The 19,971-nt window shown below is 42.9% G+C and overlaps 1 protein-coding gene across 1 annotated transcript in view; it reads left to right on the forward strand.

Annotated features, from left to right (window-relative positions):
- Nucleotides 1-319: 319 nt before the first annotated feature.
- The window catches only part of parp8 (poly (ADP-ribose) polymerase family, member 8), a gene marked incomplete at both ends in the record, with an annotated part of 32,333 nt that continues 12,681 nt past the window's right edge, over nt 320-19,971 (forward strand). Inside the window, 7 exons of the mRNA XM_080852113.1 lie at nt 320-410; nt 1,105-1,159; nt 7,635-7,672; nt 10,219-10,308; nt 11,880-11,950; nt 12,583-12,651; nt 15,537-15,631. Of these exons, the coding sequence (XP_080708239.1) occupies nt 320-410; nt 1,105-1,159; nt 7,635-7,672; nt 10,219-10,308; nt 11,880-11,950; nt 12,583-12,651; nt 15,537-15,631 (509 nt within the window). The remainder of the gene's footprint in view (nt 411-1,104; nt 1,160-7,634; nt 7,673-10,218; nt 10,309-11,879; nt 11,951-12,582; nt 12,652-15,536; nt 15,632-19,971) is intronic.

Genomic DNA, 19,971 nt, shown 5'->3' on the forward strand with positions numbered 1-19,971 from the left:
AAATCGCCATTGTTGGGTTTAGCAGAGTGATGAGGAGTGGAGAACGGAGCTTCCGGGGTAAAACAGCTATCTATATGAAATTTACCGAGGTGATGAGCCCACGAATCGTAGAGCTTTTGATTAGAATCCATTGTTGTCGGAGATGATAACGTTAGAGTTCAGAAACTGAAACGGAGCTGACACACCTGGGATTTTTTTTTTCTAAAGCTGTTCCAGACATCCAAGCTTGTACGAAAGGCAATTTTGGAATACATCGTGCCAGCAAGAGGAAATATTTGCTGAAATAAGTAAAAGAAGCCATTTCAGTGGGTGTTATTTCATGGGGATGTGTTCAAGGCAAGAGAGAATACAAAAAGACGTCGACATCGTAATTCAAAGGTGTAAGGCAGAAAAAGACTGCCTCTTCTCTGGTGAGTTTCCATAATAAGTGGTGCTTTCCTCACAGACAGCTAACCTAGGTGTATGAAACCAGCTTTCTCTCATTTACACAACACTCACGCCTAATAATGTTTCTGTCCTTTCACCTGCAACCTGAAATACGCTACATGTATTGTAGCCAATTAATGATATTACAGGCTATACGTGTGCGTAACATTGTGCGCTATTTATGGTTTTGTATTATTTTGTTAATAGATTACATAGCTAATGATCATAGGTTAAGTCGTGTAACGAGATAAACTAAATAGCCTACGTTGCAGTCAGTCTTTCACATGCAACGTTTGTTTTGTCGTACCTGATCAGTCGGTAGAAATAAGCTTGGAAAGCAAACAATACATTAATATGCTTGTCATGAGTGTTTTCACTGTTGTGTTGACATTCATCTAAACCAAACCAAAACAAACCCATCAGAAATGACGAAGCACATGAAATGCCAATAACGGTTTTGTAAATATTTATCAGCTATCAGTTTGCTTCCTCAATATCCAATGTCAGTGGAAATCCCTCTTGATGTTGCCATGGAGACTGCACTTGTTGAAAGGGACTTTTCTTGTGGAATAGGATATTGATAGGTTTTTTTCTGTCGTCGTGACTCGTAATCACATTTCGTGCTAGATAACTCGCACCTATTTGTTTTACCTAATCATTCTTCCCTTTTTGTTACAGATTTCCGATACACTGACGCCACGTTCACATTCACCTATTCAAAGGGATCCAAAAGGTAACTTTTTGAAGAACCTGATTTTTCCAAGTTGACTGTCAGACGTTACCTGGGTAGTCCCTCTCACAACACCTGGCTGTTTTGTGTGAACGTCTCGTTGTTCTTTTCTTTGCATGCAGGTCAATGTATTTGCTGTAGTAAGCTGTTAGAAGTTAGTTGTAACTTAAATGTATGTGACTGTACACGTGTGTTACTTTCATAAAAGTTTTGAGACACTGTAACAGTTAGCTGGCTGCCCATGATGAACCATCCAATATCATACTTAGCCTACATGTGTTTGTCTTTGTAGACTAAAAGCATGCCTTCTCTAAGTCTAGTTGAGTTTATGCGAGAGAAATCTTTGAGAAATTAAACCTTGGGAAGTATTCTGTGCCATCCTTTACTCTTATGGATTATATGTAACCTGTGGACATCAGCCAATGATGAGTGTGTTGAATGAAAATCATGACTGTGCATTACAAATGCGTAACATTTTCACTTTCATATTCCCCACCATGACAGTATAGGTAGTTTCACCACTGAAAACAGGAATGTGTTGCTTGTCCTCTCTCGGTGTACTCTTTTAGAAAGTTTACATACTTACACACTTGAATGTCCACTCCTAATGATTGGGAATTGGTTTGATGTTTTACATTTCTATTACGCATGTAATAAATAAGGTTATTGCATCTAAATTAAGATCACCTAAAATGTTGTCTTCCATGTGTTCTACAATACATGCCAGGAGCACTGCAGGAAGTGAAGTATTTGATTTGCTGTTCAAATATCAATCATATTTCACCAGGATGAAGGACCCCTCCCTTAATGTTTCTGCAGACTTGTACTGTCACACAAAAAACAGAAGTCACAGCTAGCAACCCCCCCTCACACGCACACACAAGACTACTTGAAATGCTGGATGGATGTCATTTACAAAAGAATTTGTGGTTAAAAGAAATAGTAACTGCTTACTGTACTACACCCTTGTTGAGGAATTAGCACACAATCCCTTGTGGCTGAAATTAGGGCTTTAGTGCCGGACTTCAGTCTCCAGTCATGCAAATCTTCTGTGATAAATATGCTAATTTCAAATGAGTTGTTCAAGCATGTACTGTCATTTCACTGGGGCAATGGCGGTACAGATAAGAAAGTTCCAACAAGGTTCATGCATGCAGACCGTTGGACAACATTTTAAATCATTTCGTCTTAATTAGAATGGACCCTTTGACTAGACGTTGTCTTAGTTTGCCAAGCCATCGCAGTGTCCATAATTAGTGTCAGGACATATTGCCAAGATTATGGTTAAATACCAGCTTTGGCGTTTGTTTCACTTGACAGATGGCTAGCTCTGTGGTTCGCTGGTTGTACTTTTGCTGTGAATCAGAGGGCAAAGTCCAAGATACTTTCCTTGGATTACCTGGATCTGGAGGCCTGAAGATGTTACTGTATTATGAATATGAGCGTGCCTTGTTCGGACTGGATGAACAAATGATTAAACTGTTCTCTGTAATTACCCTATTTCATGGCCTTAACAGGAGCAAATGTTTGGTTTTGCAGCAGTGCTTTCATTGCCAGTTTTGCCTTGTTGTGTAAGGGACATCATCTTTATCTTTATCTTTATCTTTATCTTCTTGATCTTTATCTGGGAGTTATTTTGGCCACCAGTCATCCAAGAATTCTTAGGGTGGTATTACGTATTCTCCATGCATTGCCTAAAGAGGGCATGTCAATACTGATGAAATCCAAGACCTGGGGGGTATTCGTAGTACGTGGTTTAGTGACAAACCTGGATAAGTTAACTCAGAGTAGGTGGTAAACCTCCTAATAAAAGATTATCATTGGTTCATTCTCCTAACGTCAGAGTGCTCTTTTATTAGGAGGTTAACCACTTATGTTATCGGAGCAAGCCTGTGAAGAGGCACCAGACTCATGATTTGTCAAAACTGGGATGTGTTCACTCCTCACAACACACAGCCTAACTGTTAAGGCAGGTTTCTATCGCTGTGGTCGGTGTAAAGGGGAAGTAACACATTTCCTGTCTTTTGCAGAAATGCAGCAGTCCAGTTCATTTCAAACGTGAAAGGCCATTAACCCTTCATACCATTCATAACATTCGTAACAAAAACACAAACATAGTCACTATTGTGAAGAATTATACTTGGAGATTGAGGGAAGCATCTTGATTCACATTAACCCTTTTGTTACGTTGCTTTTACACTTTGAAAGGGACGAATTTCGAACAAATTCAAATGTGTAAGTTCCTCTTCACTCGGAAGCTAGGAGTGTTTGTTTTCACCTCAAGAGTTGGCAGTAGCCTGGCCTCAATTTTCAAACAATTACGCAACAGCCTTCAGTGAAGACAAGCTTGGCTCATAAAGCATAGGACATACAAATCATTAGCTTCCTCTGGAGTGTTTTGCAGAAGAAATGGGGTGTGTGGATGTGAGGGGGTGGGGTGGGGTGTGGTGGGCTGGGCAGCATGGTGTGGTAATAAAGGGCAGGCAGTCTGCTGTCTTCTCCCTGATGAGCTTTATGAAGGGGAAGGGGGGAGAGAGCAGTGTAAGACTAGCGCCAGCACCCGTGCCTGTGCCCACACCCACTGTTATGATTTTGCGCATAAATGCGCCAGTCTGTGTCCTCTGCTTGACGTGGCAGGAAATGATTGGCACGCACCTCAGGGTTAAATTGCCAAACAGGTTGTCCAGGTTCCACTGACATACAGTCACAGTTAATTAACAGTTATTATTTGATGATGTTGCTTATGATGTTTGGTTGGTTATGATATGTGTGTGAATAAGAATGTGAGGACTCTGCTTTCATTTCATGTTAGTGTCATCTTTAAATGACACGTTAAAGTTTGGTTATATCCATGCAACTGACAGGCCCAGCATACGTCCCAAGGCTTCTCGACAGTTCCTTTTTCTTTTGGTTAAAAAAAAAAAAAAATGATATTAAGTGCACTATTATACAGGTAATTTCAATACAGCATGCATGCATGCTTGTTTTTAGGTTGATGATATTGCATACCCTTAGTCAACAGGGGTATTGTAACTACAGCCTTTCCTTTTCAAGGACTAAATAAGTTGTTGCATATTTCATTGCAACAGTTTAATTTTGCATAATCTATAGGGAAACCTTTTTCAGTCAGGTATTGGTAATAGGGTATCCATCTCATGTGCACCTTGCCACAGCATCCCTACCATAATGTGTGATAGAAGATGTAGGATGCCATCCAATTGACAGACAAAGGTTGATGAAGAGTCAGTGAATCTGCTCTATTGAGTTTCGCCCTCCCAGCCACTCTCCCATTTCTGCAGACACTTGCACTGGGCTGGGCACAGATTTCGTCTGGGCAGTCTATCAGACAGTGGAGATCGATGAAGAGCCCCGATTTTTGGTTTGGTTATTGTCTGTCTAAAATAGAAGAACACATTTCTTCAGTTTTGTGATGACTGTGAGTCTCATCTCAACACTGGATCAGAGGCACTCTACAGGGGTGTTATCTCTTCAAGTAGTGCTGCTCTCAAGGCACAGACAGTCACCACACACACCAGTGGGCTGGCACTCCTAAACGTCCAGACAGAAAGTGATAAGCTGTTTTGTCGGAACCAGGAACTGAAAAGGCACTGGCCCTGTCAAGCTGAGGTGCAGGAAGCCGAGATGAAACTGTGTATGATTTGTTTTGAGAGGTTTGGTATTGCTAAATCATCGTTTGGCGGCTGCGCTCTCCTAAATGGGGAGACAGCACCGAAACCCCCAAGTTGTCACTTCTCTGCCAGGAGCCAGATGTTGTAGTCAGGGTGAAACAGGTGGGAAGGCTAAATCAAGCCTTTGACAGATGCACAACAGCTTGGGCCACCGGAAAGATGCATTTCTGCTTTTAGCATTGACATTTCTAAGCTGCTTTTAAAACAGGTATAAGCTGCTTTTGAAACAGTTTTTATAAGTATTGCTACTTTGACTTATTCAGTTACATTTATTTCCGTCTTTAAATACCCATTCCTGGTAACTTCTGAATATTAAATACGGAGACATGGATATTTTTTACTTTTGAAATGAGTTTCATTAAAACTAGTCTAGCATTTTTTTTCTTGTTTTATACACTGACAGTGTCTGAATCAAAATACCGTAATCTGGGGCCTTGAAGAGGTCTTCTAGACTAGAGCACGACAGAAGCCCACCACAAAACAGAGAAAAAGAACAAGAAAAGAAACTGAAGTATTTTAAAATGCATGCTTTCAGAGCATGACAATGCCAGCTATATTGCCACCAGTCAGCACGTTAGCAAACTTGTATCAGTGCCAACTCGGCACTGAGGTATTTGCAGGTTTTTTTTGCAAGCCTTTTCAGTAGTTAGCTGATTAGCTTTACATCAATACTTTCTGCAGATTTTAAAATAGCAGTGTTTTTAGTGTCTTAAATTAAAACAGGAGCTGTGAACTGTTGAGATAAGAATGCAGTCACTTTGTCTGTTTGGACACAGTTCAACACAGTCACTACGTATAGGTTAGTAACAGTAAAAGAAAAAAAACAAATAGCAGTAGAGACAAAAGCACGCAAGCTATTATAATCACTGCATATTATACATTCAGAAATATTATAAGTAGAAGTGCCATAATAGAGACACATAAAGAAACGAAACTGGCAGTCAAAGAGGAGAAAGTCCTCTTGTATTGTAAATGTATTGTCTAACGGACTGATTACAGCCACATACAGGGCAAGGAGTCATCTATGGATCTCTAAAAGTACCGTAATGCATTATTATGCATATTAAAATGAAGTGGCTTTGCCCCTTGAAAAACTTTAATCTGTGCACAAATCTTCTTATTTTTAAAAGAATAGTTTAAGGTGTAAATTAAGGGGTTCTGATTTGTAGTGAGTCAGAGCTGACCCTTCTGCGTGCTTGTCATTCAGCACGCAGGCTCCAGCTGTGTTCCTCAGAGTATGCCCACAGAACTACGTGCTCTGCAAATCTGAGAGGCCATGAAGTTGACATCACAGAAAAGCGTCGCAGACGTGTGTGTTCCAGGCCAGCCTGCAATCTTCAGCCTTTTCTCATCCCGTCACATATATCTTGCTGGTGTCAGCGACATGAACCCATGAGTATTTGGGTACATGGGGTGTAGGTGGGGGTGTTGGGAGGAGAGAAGGAAAAGAAAAGTCTGTCCAAAATTCAAAATGCAACCTGCTCTCTCTTTCATAACAGAAAGCATCCATTCTGCACATGTTTTTGGAGCCGTTTTCCTCTTTTGGATTCATTCGGTAAACTATTTTAGTGTTGACTGTTGTCAGCTCACCACATTGTTCAACTATGTTCCGCCAGACTTGTATATTTCTTTTAAATCCAGCATGTGACACTGTACACACTTTTCAACCTTGTTTACTTGATTGAGTGTGTGTATCGCTGATTTCATTTTCCCCTGGTTTGAGTTGTTTAGAGCTAATGAAGAGCAGAACTTCTCTGGCCATTTGGACTCGGTTATTGTGTGTGACCTGATATCCATCATGCTTAAAGGGGCCATCAGATATTCGTGCTGCCATTTTAGACAGCCTCAACTTCCATCTGTTCCCTTCTCTTGGCAGCCCCCCACCCCCCCCACAAAGAGGAGTGTTAAGCTGAATAATTGATATCAGTGATAGCTTCATTGCACTTGCCACTACCTTTGTTTCAGTCGGAGAATAAGCCTCAGCATGCTCATTAGATACAATTACAAATGCCATTATGCATTCACACTCTACATAATGCATTCTGGTATGCTTAACACATCTGAGAATGCAGAGAAAGTGGTTGTGAGAGATGGGTAAGTGTTCTTTATTTAGCACAATCAACCCCCTGGCATTCTCCTTGTGGTTTCTTGCTCTTGTTTCTCAAACAGTGCTGCACACTGAAAAAGTACCTGGTGTGTTTAAGCTAGGCGTAGCAGTGAGAGAGGTGTGAAGTAAAGTGCGCACTGTGGACGAGACGAGGTGTCTGAGGACACACTTGGAAGGCCTTTCTCTATTGAGCCATTCAGGGCTGTAATGTCACTGATAATGGTGCCGAGTCAAGGAGAGCCGCTGGAGTCCCTGTGCTAAACAGGCCAGGGCCAGGAGGGGTACAATAAGGCCGGCAGAAGGCCCTGGGGGAGATTATTGTGAGATCAGTCTGTGACCTTAACGGTGAGGGGAATCAATGTGTGTGTTTGTGTGTGCGTGCACATGTGTGTGTGTGAGTGTGTGGTTGATGGAGAGAGTTGTTTGCCCCTAATGAATACTTCCACCCTGAGGACCTTCTTTGCTACAGAGTATTAGTTACTGTAGATGTGCAAGCATTGATGCTCCTTGAAACTTGGTGGTTGCCACCAGAAGTCTTTTACAAACAGAATAAAGAACATTTCTTTCACTGAATCATAATTCTTAAATGACGTTTTTTGATTAGGGTGAGCTAAGAAACTTGATTTTCTATGACTATCCACTGTGTTTATTACCACACTTATTCATCTCTCTGTTTCCACAGGGTTTCCTACTCTGTGCATGTCTCAGATGATTATCCAGGTATGTAAGAAAACACAAGTTATTGAATCGCATAAACAGTTATTTAAAAACATACATCATACACATACAGTACATACATGCATACATACATACATACATACATACATACAAAAATAAAAAACTTACATACAGTACATACATACATACATGATGGAGCAACTTTATCAAAGGCTCATGTAGTAAGAACTGAAACAGGGTTGAAACTCTATGACAGTGGCAGTATTGTGTATTTGTGTGCAAACACACACACACACACACACACACACACACACACACACACACACACACACACATGCAAATGTTTGGGCACCCCAGGTAAAAATCCAGTTACTCTGAATAGTTAAGTGAATAGAAGATGAACTGACGTTAAAAATGAAACCACCTTCTCTGTTTATCAAGATTTGTGTATTATTTTAGTTTTGTGAAAAAAAGGGAAGGAACACTAGGCAAAAGTTTGGGCACCCCAAGAGATTTGAGCTCTCAAATAACCTTTGCAGAGGTTTCAGACCTTCATTAGCTAGGGCTATGACTTGTTCAGAATCTCAAACCTCAGACCTAGTCCCAACAATAATCAAACATTTTAATAATTCATGCCCACAAAGCAGGAGAAGGCTACAAAGCTTTTTCAGGTTGCCATTACAGTAACTCGGTTCGCAGTTAACTGGAATGGTGGTTGGGGAAGTTGAGGTTTGGAAATCCAAGAAAACTTTCTGAGAGAACTGCTTGTAGGATCGCTGGAAAGACAAAAACCCTCAAATAAGAAGGGGGGGCACTGAAAGGCCTATATACAGTAAATACTTGCAATCAACTCTGACCATGCAGGGTGTTTAAACTTTTGCCATTTTCCTTTTTTGTTATTTTGAAATGGTAAAAGATGGAAATAAAAATCTAATCTGGCTTAATATATTAAATAAATCTGTCATCTTGAACTTGCCTTTTGGAAATCAGGTCATTTTCTACTCACTGAGCCATTCAGGTTACAGAGTTTCCAAACCTTTGCATGCGGTACATACTAGGGGTGTAATGGTACGTGTATTTGTTCCGAACCGTCATGGTATGGATGTCATGGTTCAGTGCATGCAATTAAATAGAGAGGGCGTGGTAGCCTATGTGCGAAAATTGATGAACTTAAAGCAGAACCAAAATTCACAAGCCCATTTCCACCTGGAAACCTTAAGATGTAAGCTGTTACCAAGTTAATAACATGCCATTCTTTTCGAGAGTGTAGGTTCACTGTTTAGATTATGCATTTTACTACTTCATGCACTACAGGCTTTACCTGCTACCTCAGGGGGGACTATACCACCCAAAGTGGAACAAACCTACATGACAATTTCTTTAAAATAAATGAAAAGAAACCTAGCCTTATGTATTTTTTATAGCTTTTTTTTTGTATCCGTGACATCTATGTTGCCTTAGACCCGTAGTACATACATACATACTTACGTACACACATTGATACAGAGAGACAGAAAGAAACACATATGTAAGCTTACATAAAGGTTTGCTATCTAATCAAGTATTGCAATTACATTTCTCAGAACTGTAACTGATTTGGTTCTGCCATAAAGGCAAAATGGTTCATGTTGCAGTGGCTGAGCTAATGGAACTCTGTCAACATGTAATCTATGTCAACATGTTCTCCCTGACTGCTGTGCAATTGCATGAGATTTCACATTGATGCATTTTCCACTGCACAGATTGGAGTCTATGTTAATTTACCCAAGCGTCAATGAACTCAATGAAGTATCACTGCCCTAATGATAAAGTTGCTGATGGATGTCACCCAGTAGGACACACCAGAGCAGCTTTGTTGTAGTTCTTATGTTTTGCCACCGCTGTGGTTTGGAATTATGTGCGTTAAATGCTCAGTTTCAGTTCAATTTGCCATTTAATGGCATGACAATGGCTAATTAGATTGGGAGAATAAATAAGTGAATACGAAATACGGAGAGTGACAGCACAAACCGCCCAGTGCGTCAGTGTGGCAACCGACTCAGCAGTTATTTCTTCCTCTCAAGTTGCTTCCTTTGAGCTGATAAATGCAAATTGTGGTGACAGCATTGATGGCCACCGTTGGTCCTGTGTTGGAGCAGCTGGCTGTCGCAGAGGGCCTAGACTCTCGAAGTTGAACTCTAGGCCCTAGAGTCTTCCACTGACGTGGTAGCAAGTCACTGTACCAAATATCCTTCCTCTTTTGGGGCAGCCAATGATGGGAGGTATTTTTTTCTTTTTTTTTTCGAGGAACAAAGAGCGGACACAGATTTCCTGTGATCCTGTGTCTGAGGGTTTAATCCTGTCTTGCGGGCATTATTTTGGCCTGAGAGAGTGCACCATGAAAAAGGGGCAATTACAGAGTGTGAATATAGACGCCTTTCAATACCGGCAATTTCCATGAACGGTGGAGAATTGCTTTGAAATGTTCACATACAGTAACGTCACAGTAGAAACCCGCCTGAATGCTTGAATGACAGTGCCATAGTGCCATAAGGACAATGTTACTCATGAAATATTGAGGTGCATTCTCTCTTTTTCTCCACTTTCAGACAACACATATGTGTCCAACTCTGAAAATGACGATGAAGTTCTAGTCATGAGAGATCCCATTCCCATTATTTTCCACAGAATCGCAACAGGTAAATTACTTTTTTATTCATTCACTCACATGTAAATCTGAAGCATCACATTATCCCTACTTACCAGTCAAAAACAAAATGGGCAAAAAACATGATAGATGCAACTAGGTGAGAAATTGTGATGTAAATACAATGTATCTTACTATTTATATTCACTTGATGTTAATGCTAGTGTTAGTTCCCCTTATGTTTTCACTATATTATTTAGATGGAGAGGATAGGTGGATTATCACAGAGATGTCATGCATTCCTTACATGCCCACAAGTCATGTAGCTATGACGATTTTACAGCTGTAGTAAACACAGTATTGTTATTTGTTCTACTCATATATCAAGGAAGTGTAGAATATGGGGGAGATCACAGGCGTTGGATGTGTCAGCATGCTATGAGCATGCGCCTGTTTGGTTTCCCTTCCCTTGTTGTTAGCTGGGGGCTATGAGTCTGCAGTAAGCAGGAAAACTCAGACATAATACGCAGTTCCTCTATTCTATTCTCAAAACCGCTGCTCTCATTGAAAATGGGTAGTAAGCTTCCAGCTTGCTGTAAGTATCAGAAGGGAAATGTGCTAGCCCGTGCTAGCATGTGTCTTTCCCCGGGAGACGTTGGGTGTGTTCGGGGACTTTCTCTGACTGTTGTGCAGTGCAGAAAGGGATTAAGTGAAAGTGAAATAAGTAAAGTCAAGTACCTCTTTTGTCAATATGAGCAACCTTGTGTACATCACCCTATGTTTGATTCATGTTAACTTTACAGACTAAATATACTCATGTTTGCTGTTAACAGCGTTGATAGATCTTAGATCTTAGATGCAGTTATATTGTGATAGATGCATTTGGACTTACATCATACTTACTCTTACTCGCAAAACAGCTGGCCAGTATTTTGTTATTTTTGATTTCTAAGCTTTTTTATCTTAATACTTACATTTCTAGTCAGAGGGAAATTTGACAGCAATAGCTTAATTAGTGTTTATTAGATGCATGATGCCTCATGATTTCCCTAATCCCAACTAACATTAATCAGATATGTTAATCTCCTCTGATACACTTAGACATGTTTTGGGCTAGTGAAGGAGTGACTGCAAACTTGGCAGAGAAGGCAGGTTGGATAATGAGCCTGCCTGTGTCCTTCTCTTCTGGGCCTGGGGTGTTTACAGTTTGTCATAAGAAAGCTTCCCCTATCCACCTCTTTTCCATTTCTTATTATTTTTTCTTTTTCTCACCACACCTCTTTTCCTGAAGCTCTAAACCAACTGCTCTATAAACAATGCCTCTGCTGGTGTAATGGTTCTCTCTCTCACTCTCTCGATCTCTCTATTGCTCTCTCTCTCACTCTCTCTGTCTCCCTCTCTCTCTCCTTCTTTCTCCCCAGTAAACCGGCATGTCAGCACTTGCTCCCAGTCTAGACTAAAAGGCTTTTTTTTACCCCTCTCTCTCTTTCGCTCTCAACCACTGAAATGTTTGATGTGCTGGTTGTGCGGTGATGTGCTGTTCTGCGCTATGCTACTGCAGTTGAAGTGAATGTATGTTAATGCAGCTCTGATTGATTATTGCTCTCTCTCTCTCTTCAACAGAAATCAGATTTAGTAACGATGCCACCAGCTGCCTCTCCAGCCGATCAAAGCTTCAGATTGACAAAAGCCCGGTAAGAGCTCCATTTAGTGTGCTGTGTCATGTTCAGGTGAATCCTGCGCCACAGGAAGAATGACAGAAGGAAATGCACGAAGGGCTTTCCAGAGAGTAACCAACTCTGTGACGTATCTCACCCACATCTGGGCCACAGCTGTTCCAGTGTCAACTGTTATTGAGGTCACTGTTTTATAACTTAAAATGGACACACATATGATAGGTGTAATTGGCCAGGCGACTCAGTATTTAAGCCTCTTGACATGGGGAAAGGTCAAATATTGTTTTGCATGTATTTGAGGAGTAAATTAATCTGTGAAGCGTGCTGTTTACTGTACCTTCAGTTTGTATTTGGTGATCTGATGAATCACAGGAGGGGGTTATCAGCTCAGTGTTTACAGGATAAACAACCAGTGAAAGAACAAACATGTACAGGCAACAGCTGTGAGGGCAAAAGGGGCAGATTTCTGAACATGCTTAACTCTGTTTGCTTTATTTTGGTTGGCAAACATCTGTCGGAGAAGCGCAGTACAGGCGACATTCAAAGATTTGGGGATATCGTGATGCCACAAACCTTACCGATGACAGTTGTAAACTAACATGTAGCAGTAAGCTAAGCAGTGTTAAGCTAATTTGGACTTTCTCTTTCAGTGCCCCTACGCCATTGAGGAGGACTCTGAGGGGGACAATGACTCAGAGGAGTTCTACTATGGTGGTCAGGTACTTCATTTCCTCTCCATCACAGACTTCTCTTAACAAACACAGGTCATTCGTATGTTTCCTTTGAGACCATATGGCATAAAGCTGTCCTCAGTCATCAAATGGGGATATATTTTTCTCAAACTTTTAGTTAACTCAATGACTCTTTTTCTGGATGTCTCTGCATTGACTGCTCCTCTGTTTTAAAAGGCAGTACTTCTTCTGCTTTTCTCTCTCTCTCTCTCTCTCTCTCTCTCTCTGTCTGTCTGTCTGTCTGTCTCTCTCTCTCTCTCTCTCTCTCTCTCTCTGTCTGTCTGTCTGTCTGTCTGTCTGTCTGTCTGTCTGTCTGTCTGTCTGTCTCTCTCTCGCTCTCTCTCTATGAATCTCTCTCTCTCTTAACTTTCTTTTACAAGTGCACACCATGAGCACTCAATCCAGACAGACCATTCCCACACCCCACACACTAAAGTCTAGACAGAGCCAATCTATCCAGTCCTTTGGGCATTGTGCCCTGTGTGTCTGCCCGTATCTTTCAAAGGTGAATTCTGTCTGATTAAAGGTGCCCACTGATTTAAAAGATTGTGGGTGTGTGTGAGGGGGGGGGGGGGGGGGATATAAAATACAGTGTAACACCTTAGCATGTGGAGTCCAGATCTTTGGACCCTCAGTCTTCAGCTTGTATTAATTATGACAACGATAAAACATGGAAATGCCATAAAAAAGGATCGAGTGTGGGAGAGGGAAAGCCGTTTCCCTCCTCGTGCGACGGGGAGAGTTATGTGGCCATTCATCACAGGGAGCGGGGGACGGCTTCCATCATAACAGCCCAGGCGTCCGCACCAACGCGAGCGCCACTCTGTTAAATGAGTTGTGTGCCCACATGGCGCGGCAGTAGCGACGGAAACAGTGGCAGCGGCTCCATTAGGGGTTGGCCTGAACTCCTCGTGCCCTCTTCTGGATGCTTCCTCGGGGGAGCAATGGCCTGGCATGACTAATTAGCGTGCCAGCTCCTAGATGATGATGCATAGAGGCCGGGCACTCCGCTGGCCACTGTCAGTGCCACCGCGTGGCAGTCAATCACGGTAATATGCCCATTACCCATTGACATGCACTCTGTTGTTGTGCTAAGGGTTGGATTATTGGAAAGAACTACTGGGGTGGGGGGGTTGGAGGGGTACATGGTGCTGTATATGCCATGGGTGTTCTGGAACATTCATCTGGAACATTTATGGCATCCACTTTATTTTGATCTGTTGACAGTCAGGAATACAGTTAGGGTAAAATGGGTGTTATAGTTCAGCAATGTGACTGAGGTTTGTATGGAGTGAGAAGGGGGGGTTGGGTTATTAAAGTTAGCTGACACTTACATTGACAGATAGTGGAGCGTTAGGGCAGTTTGACAGGTGTTATCTTAAGAGGCTTTACCATTTTTTTTAATTTTTATGTCCATTGAAGAGGAGATGTGGTGGTTTTGAGATGTTCGGTTCTAAAGGTTCTATCATACATGCCATACATACAGTTTGGTTCTCATTTTAGCTTGCATAATCTTACTAGCTGTGTCTATTTACTCGTATGTATGCCCTGTGTACAACTGACTTGTGATTAGGCCTGAGTTAAACATGGCATTAAGGGCCGGAGGGGTACAGGGTGCTGTATATGTCTACATCTCTTGCTCTGTTCTTCTCTTAATCGCTCTTATTCTTCTGGAAAAGACGAACATCAGAAATAAAAACCATCACCCTAACATCATTCTTAACACTTGCAAATGTCTTGGACGTGTGAAGTTGAACGAAAGTTCATAAATATTTAAAATAGATACAGCCAGTCTCAGTTTTGTGGGTTGGATGTCTGGCTGTATGTACCATTACCTGCTCATTTGTGTGAGAAGCACTGTGAAGAGTCTAAATCACAGCTTTTCCTGGACATTGATGTGGATGACGAGGCAGAGTAGAAAGGCATGAGTTTTCCAGTCGTAGGAGGTTATTTATGCAATTTCTTCCATCCCCTCGAAGGTAGTACTTTGGTTTTCCTGACAAGTGTTTTTGAAATTGTGATTACAGGATAGGCATCCACAGAACTGTGGGAGAGATATGCTATCTCTTCATTTTATTTTGCAGGTTTCATCTTGACAGTTAAATAAAAAGCATTTGGTCGGTAGAACTCCTGTCTAAGACGTTGGCTCTCTCTGGCTGCCTGTATTCAAATGCGATCCTGACAGCTTTAGGGATTCACTGCTGACGAGGCTCGGACAGATTTACTGATTACCCATTTGCCGACGCCCCGGAGAGAACTTCACAAACAAGCGTGGATCTTCACCCATGCCCCCCCCCCCCCCCCCCCCCATCTCTCCTTCTCAAAAGGAAATAAACAAAATCGAAAAAACTCTTTCTCCTAATAATCTCTGAGACAGAGAGAAAAAAAGGTTCAGATTAAAATAGACCTCACAGTTACCTCTAGGTGTAGATTGGGCTGCACAGAAGCGGCTCCATCATCTGCACATGTATTGGCATATCGGTGCAGGGGGAATTCACAAATGATCTCATCACACAAAGCTGCCCTACAATACTTTGCCCACTGATGGAAAGTGGGCAAAAGGACACTGTAAATGGCCTTGGACCTTGTCCTTTTTGGCTTCTGTATGCGTGCTCCGGAAAAAATGGGTTCCTTAGCTTTTTTTCCTGGAGCACCATTTCTCTCCACAAGGACTCCTCTAATGGTGCCAGCGATATTTAGCTCCGTATGCTGAGCCATCTGCTGGTGCGTGTGGAACTATTCAAGGATAAAATAGCGTGGAACAGAAAATGCACTTGGAAGACAAAATGCAGATCCTTACATTGGCAACTGTGTTTTTCGAGGAGGCGAGCTGACCTTGCGCGCGCGCGCGTGTGTGTGTTTGTCTGTGACAGGTGAGTTATGATGGGGAGCTCCACAAACACCCGCAGCTTGAAGCCGACCTGGCAGCGGTGAGGGAGGTGTATGGACATCACGCAGTGTCTCTCAGGTAAGATGCTAGCCACTTCCTTTCTGAAAAGAAAAACAAAACAAGCAAAAATAAACATTTGCCTATTCAAAGCAGTTACCTATTTAAAAAAAATAACATATTTGCTTAGTTAGTGCTGCATATAGTGGTATAAAGTATATATATAATTATATATACAGTATATAAGTATATAGTTTTTAACAACAGACCCAATGACTAGGAATAGTTTATTCCACTATTTGTTTCCATTGAAAAGAAAAAAGAGCCAAGCTGTGGAAAAACCGACAATGTGCTGTCTAACTATTTTTCGTGTTCCACAAGAATGAAACTGAATGCTGGGTTGTTCTGGCATGGCGTGGCCCCTTTACACTTTGCACCACAGACACCACAATGTTGACGTACATCAATTTCCAGTCAGTCCACTCCTCTAACGCCTCACATGCTGTACAGCAGTTGGCTCAGATCTTTCCCCTCTCACCTCTGAAACTACTCCCCCAGACGCTGTGTCTGAGCTCCCACCCACGCCCCTCAAAGCCGCTAGTCCCCGCCTCACCACAACACATAATCATGGCTACATCTACAGCCTTGCTATCCCTCAGATGCTGCAGAGGGCTGCTATCACATTCTCAAGACAAGCAGATGTGTGTGTGTGTGTATCATGCCTGACACTTTCCAGGTGTGCTGTAGAAAGCTGTAGGGAAAACATGCTAAAAGCTTAAGAAGAGCTTAACCGATGTGACAACTGCCATGGCATCTCAAGATACTGCAGAATCTTGCCCAAGCTGAGTGCATTTTGCTTTAGTCAATCAGGACTAGGAATTTAGGAATTTAGGATCCCAGATCCAGGGTTGTCGTAATCAGCCACAGATGTTCCGTAATTACATTACGAGGGGGGATGGGGATGAGAGTAAACAGGATTGGCTAGGGAGAACTTGATGAGGAAGGTTCTGGTGTGTTTTTTGTGATTGAGGAGGTACCTGTGCTGGGCTCTGTACTGTCTCCACCTCACCTCTCCACTTCCTGCAGTGGGGCCTCCAGGCCAACCCCCACAAACACACAGGGGATGCCAAGCCCCTACTGTATGTCAGTAAGATGAATGACCAGCAACCCCCAGGGAGTTCACCTACCCTGCCTGCCCCAAAGCCCTACAGGAAGCCCCGGCTCACTTCCACTGAGGGGGCTGGAAATAAGTGATTAATGTCCTAAACCCAAACCCTGCCCAAAACCATGTGCATGTCAGCTTCTTGTGAAAAAGAAAGTGTGTGTGTGTGTGTGTGTTTTGGGGAGGGGGGGTGGGGGGGGTGGGGGGTGCTCAAGGTCACGACTACCTAGTAGAGGTCTTGTAGAGGCCCCTTCCACACTCTGTCTTGACCTGCCTGCAGTCTCTGAATGAACAAATGATTCAGGTATGCGTCTGCAGAGTCTCATCTGATTGTCACCATGATGGCCTCACTGGAGGCCCCACCTGGAGTACCGCATATGTGGAAGCCGTAGCAGGCGTGCCTCCTCAGCTAGCAGATGACGTGCCTCAGCCTCTGTTTTATATTAAGCTCTGACGCTGTGATGGTCTCGCAGCCGCTTAGGCCCAGGAGAATGACGCTTGGTGGATGCCATAAAGCTCGAGAGTCAGACGATTTCTAACACTCACTGTTCGTCTATCGCAGAATCGTTGTGTCTGTACTTTGATGTTTGGATCTGCCGATGTCTGCAAATCAGAAACATGAAAGTGTGATTTTTAAGCGTTCGGTGCGGCTAGGTCCTTGTCCTGTGAACAATGTAATCCGTGTCCCACTTACCATGTATAAAAATACCTGGAATCAGACACAGATCCTTTACCCTTTCTCTCTCTCTCTCTCTCTCTCTCTCTCTCTCTCTCTCTCCCTCTCTAGCTCTCTCTCTTGCTGATACAAGAACCTTGGCTCTGCATATTTAATGGCTGCCTCACACCCTATTCCCCTGGCAAGATCTTTCTCACCTCATCTCCTTTTATTTTTGATGTGTTGCTGTCGACAGAAGATTCTCGAGGTAGCATGACAGGTTTTTTCCCCCCGGTTTCCCACCCTTTCTTAAAATAAAGCCCAAGTGCAGTTATGAATCATCAACGGGTGGGAAAGTTGTCGGCGAGATATTAACGATGCTAAATGACTTGCATTGGCTCTGCACAGGATCATGGCTCTAGACAGGTCTCAGGCATGAAGTACACTCCAAAATGCCTGTGTTTGTGTGAAATGGATGCGTACATGCGCATTTGCATCTCCAAACTATACTAGTTTTGCTGTTGTGAACACATCTCTAAGCGCACAAGCTCAATAGCAGTGTTTGAAATAACATCTACGTCTTGTGAATATACAGCACAGACAGTTATGTTTTATTGATCGACAGATTTCTCTGCCATGTTATAATCGTTTCCATCCCTAAATAGTGATAGCTACCTTTTAAAATGGCTGCTGGTAATCTAATCAGCTACGACTCGCTGAAGCATGACATAAAACAAAGCTCATTTTGTGGGTCTCCAGTGGTTTTATTCCCAGGGAGCAAACATGCTCATGAAAATGTGCAAAAAGTTGCTTCGGAAGCGTCTGCTAAGTGAAATAAAAGTGTGAATGGGTTTAGTTTTCTCTTGACCCTGAACCAGGGCATGCACATGCGCAGTCAATGTGCTTCAGTCCTTATGGCTCAAAATACACAAAACGGGAGTTTTATTTGGCAGTGCTGCACAATACAAGGTCATTTCTATGTACCCTTACAGAGATTAAAATTTTTTTTTACTGTTCGATATGTCCCATAAAAAAAATAAACCGACACATTCAATAATTATAAACTAATCAGACTAATCCTAATTAGGAATGTGGCCCATCCTGGTGACAAAATATGTGTCATGCGCACCGTGCATTGAAACCTAAACATAGCTGTGAAAGTATACTTCAGGGTTTGCAAGCGTGATTGTGCAAAGCCTCTCCGAGGACCAGCGGAGACGTTTAGTCACCTTGACTGGCCTGGCTTTCCTGAGGCAAGGGGTTGTTAGGAAGCGATGAGTAACCAGGGTGACAGGTCGCCCAGGGCAGTCACCGTGGCGATCTGACGACAAGCAGGAGAACAACGGTGGAGAAATGGGCAGCTAACAGCTTTCTCGTCTCTGTGCAGCCTATGTGCTGTGGCCCTAAGTGCATACCATCTTGATTCTAACCAAATGACTGATCCATACCTCTGAAGGCTCTCATCCATGCTCATCCCTCTTGTGTGAGAGGAGAGCGCTCATGGCATTTTGGTCATACAGAAAACGCAGCATTATCCATGACTCAGACCTGCTGTTGTTAAATGATTTGTTTGCTTGTGAACTTCATCGCACCTAAAACAAAGTTTCCTGAGACTTTGAATCCGGAGTTGATGACAGCGCCAAAACCACGGCCCTAGCTTTTGTCTATTCAAAAGGTTTATTTGCGCCATGTTCGGGCTTTAGACACAGTTGTCACCTGCGAGTTCCTTTTACTGAGGATGCTCTCTCTCTCTCTCTCTCTCGAGGCCGTCCACACTTGTCCACCACTCTGTTTTGACCAGTTGTGAAAACGTTGTAAACACACTGTCAGACATCGCTGCGGTGGACACAGGAGCAAGTCAGCAAAGAGTGCATTTCTGCAGGCATCTCTCCTGGCCTTGGACCGAACGGAGGTGTTTACAGCCTCCATGGCCAGCCTTGAGACCCTCTGAGTTGCAGGATAAGCAGCTGTTTGGGGATGGTCTGTGGGGCTGGTGTCAATTCTGATGTTGCACTGAATCAGTCTGAGGCTTCTGGGAACATCACAGCCCTCACCCTGCTCTGCTCTGCTCTGCTCTGACAAGCCTCTGCCCAACTGCAATTGTATGAGTCTTTAACATACAGCAAATGAAGCAGGGCATCCATTTATCATCAGGTTGTCTTTCAGTGTTAGCTGTGACATAGTGCTTTTGATTGCCTTGACTTGGCAAGATGGTGTGTGTGTGTGCGCGTGTGTGTGCCTGTGTTTGTGTGTGTGTGTGTATGTGTGTGTGTGTGTGTGTGGTGTGTGTGTGTGTGTGTAAGGGGTGTGCCTGATAAACAAACTGGAATGATGCGTTAAATTCATCAGTGTGCTGTCCTGGCTCTGGTTCAGGCCAAAATTGCAGAGAATGCAAAGAACAGTGTGTGTGTGTGTGTGTGTGTGTGTGTGTGTGTGTGTGTGTATCCGTGGGTGTTAAATGGATGCAGGTGCACCACCTGTCAGAAACAAATTTTCCAGTGCGGCCAAGAGCTGATGAGCCAAACTAAAGCTCCACACTGTACCCGGCCTCTCAGTAACATGCTGTTCGCCAATGACACATACACTCACACTCTCAATCCCTGC

Source organism: Sprattus sprattus (assembly GCF_963457725.1).
Source record: "Sprattus sprattus genome assembly, chromosome: 15".
NCBI lineage: Eukaryota > Metazoa > Chordata > Actinopteri > Clupeiformes > Clupeidae > Sprattus > Sprattus sprattus.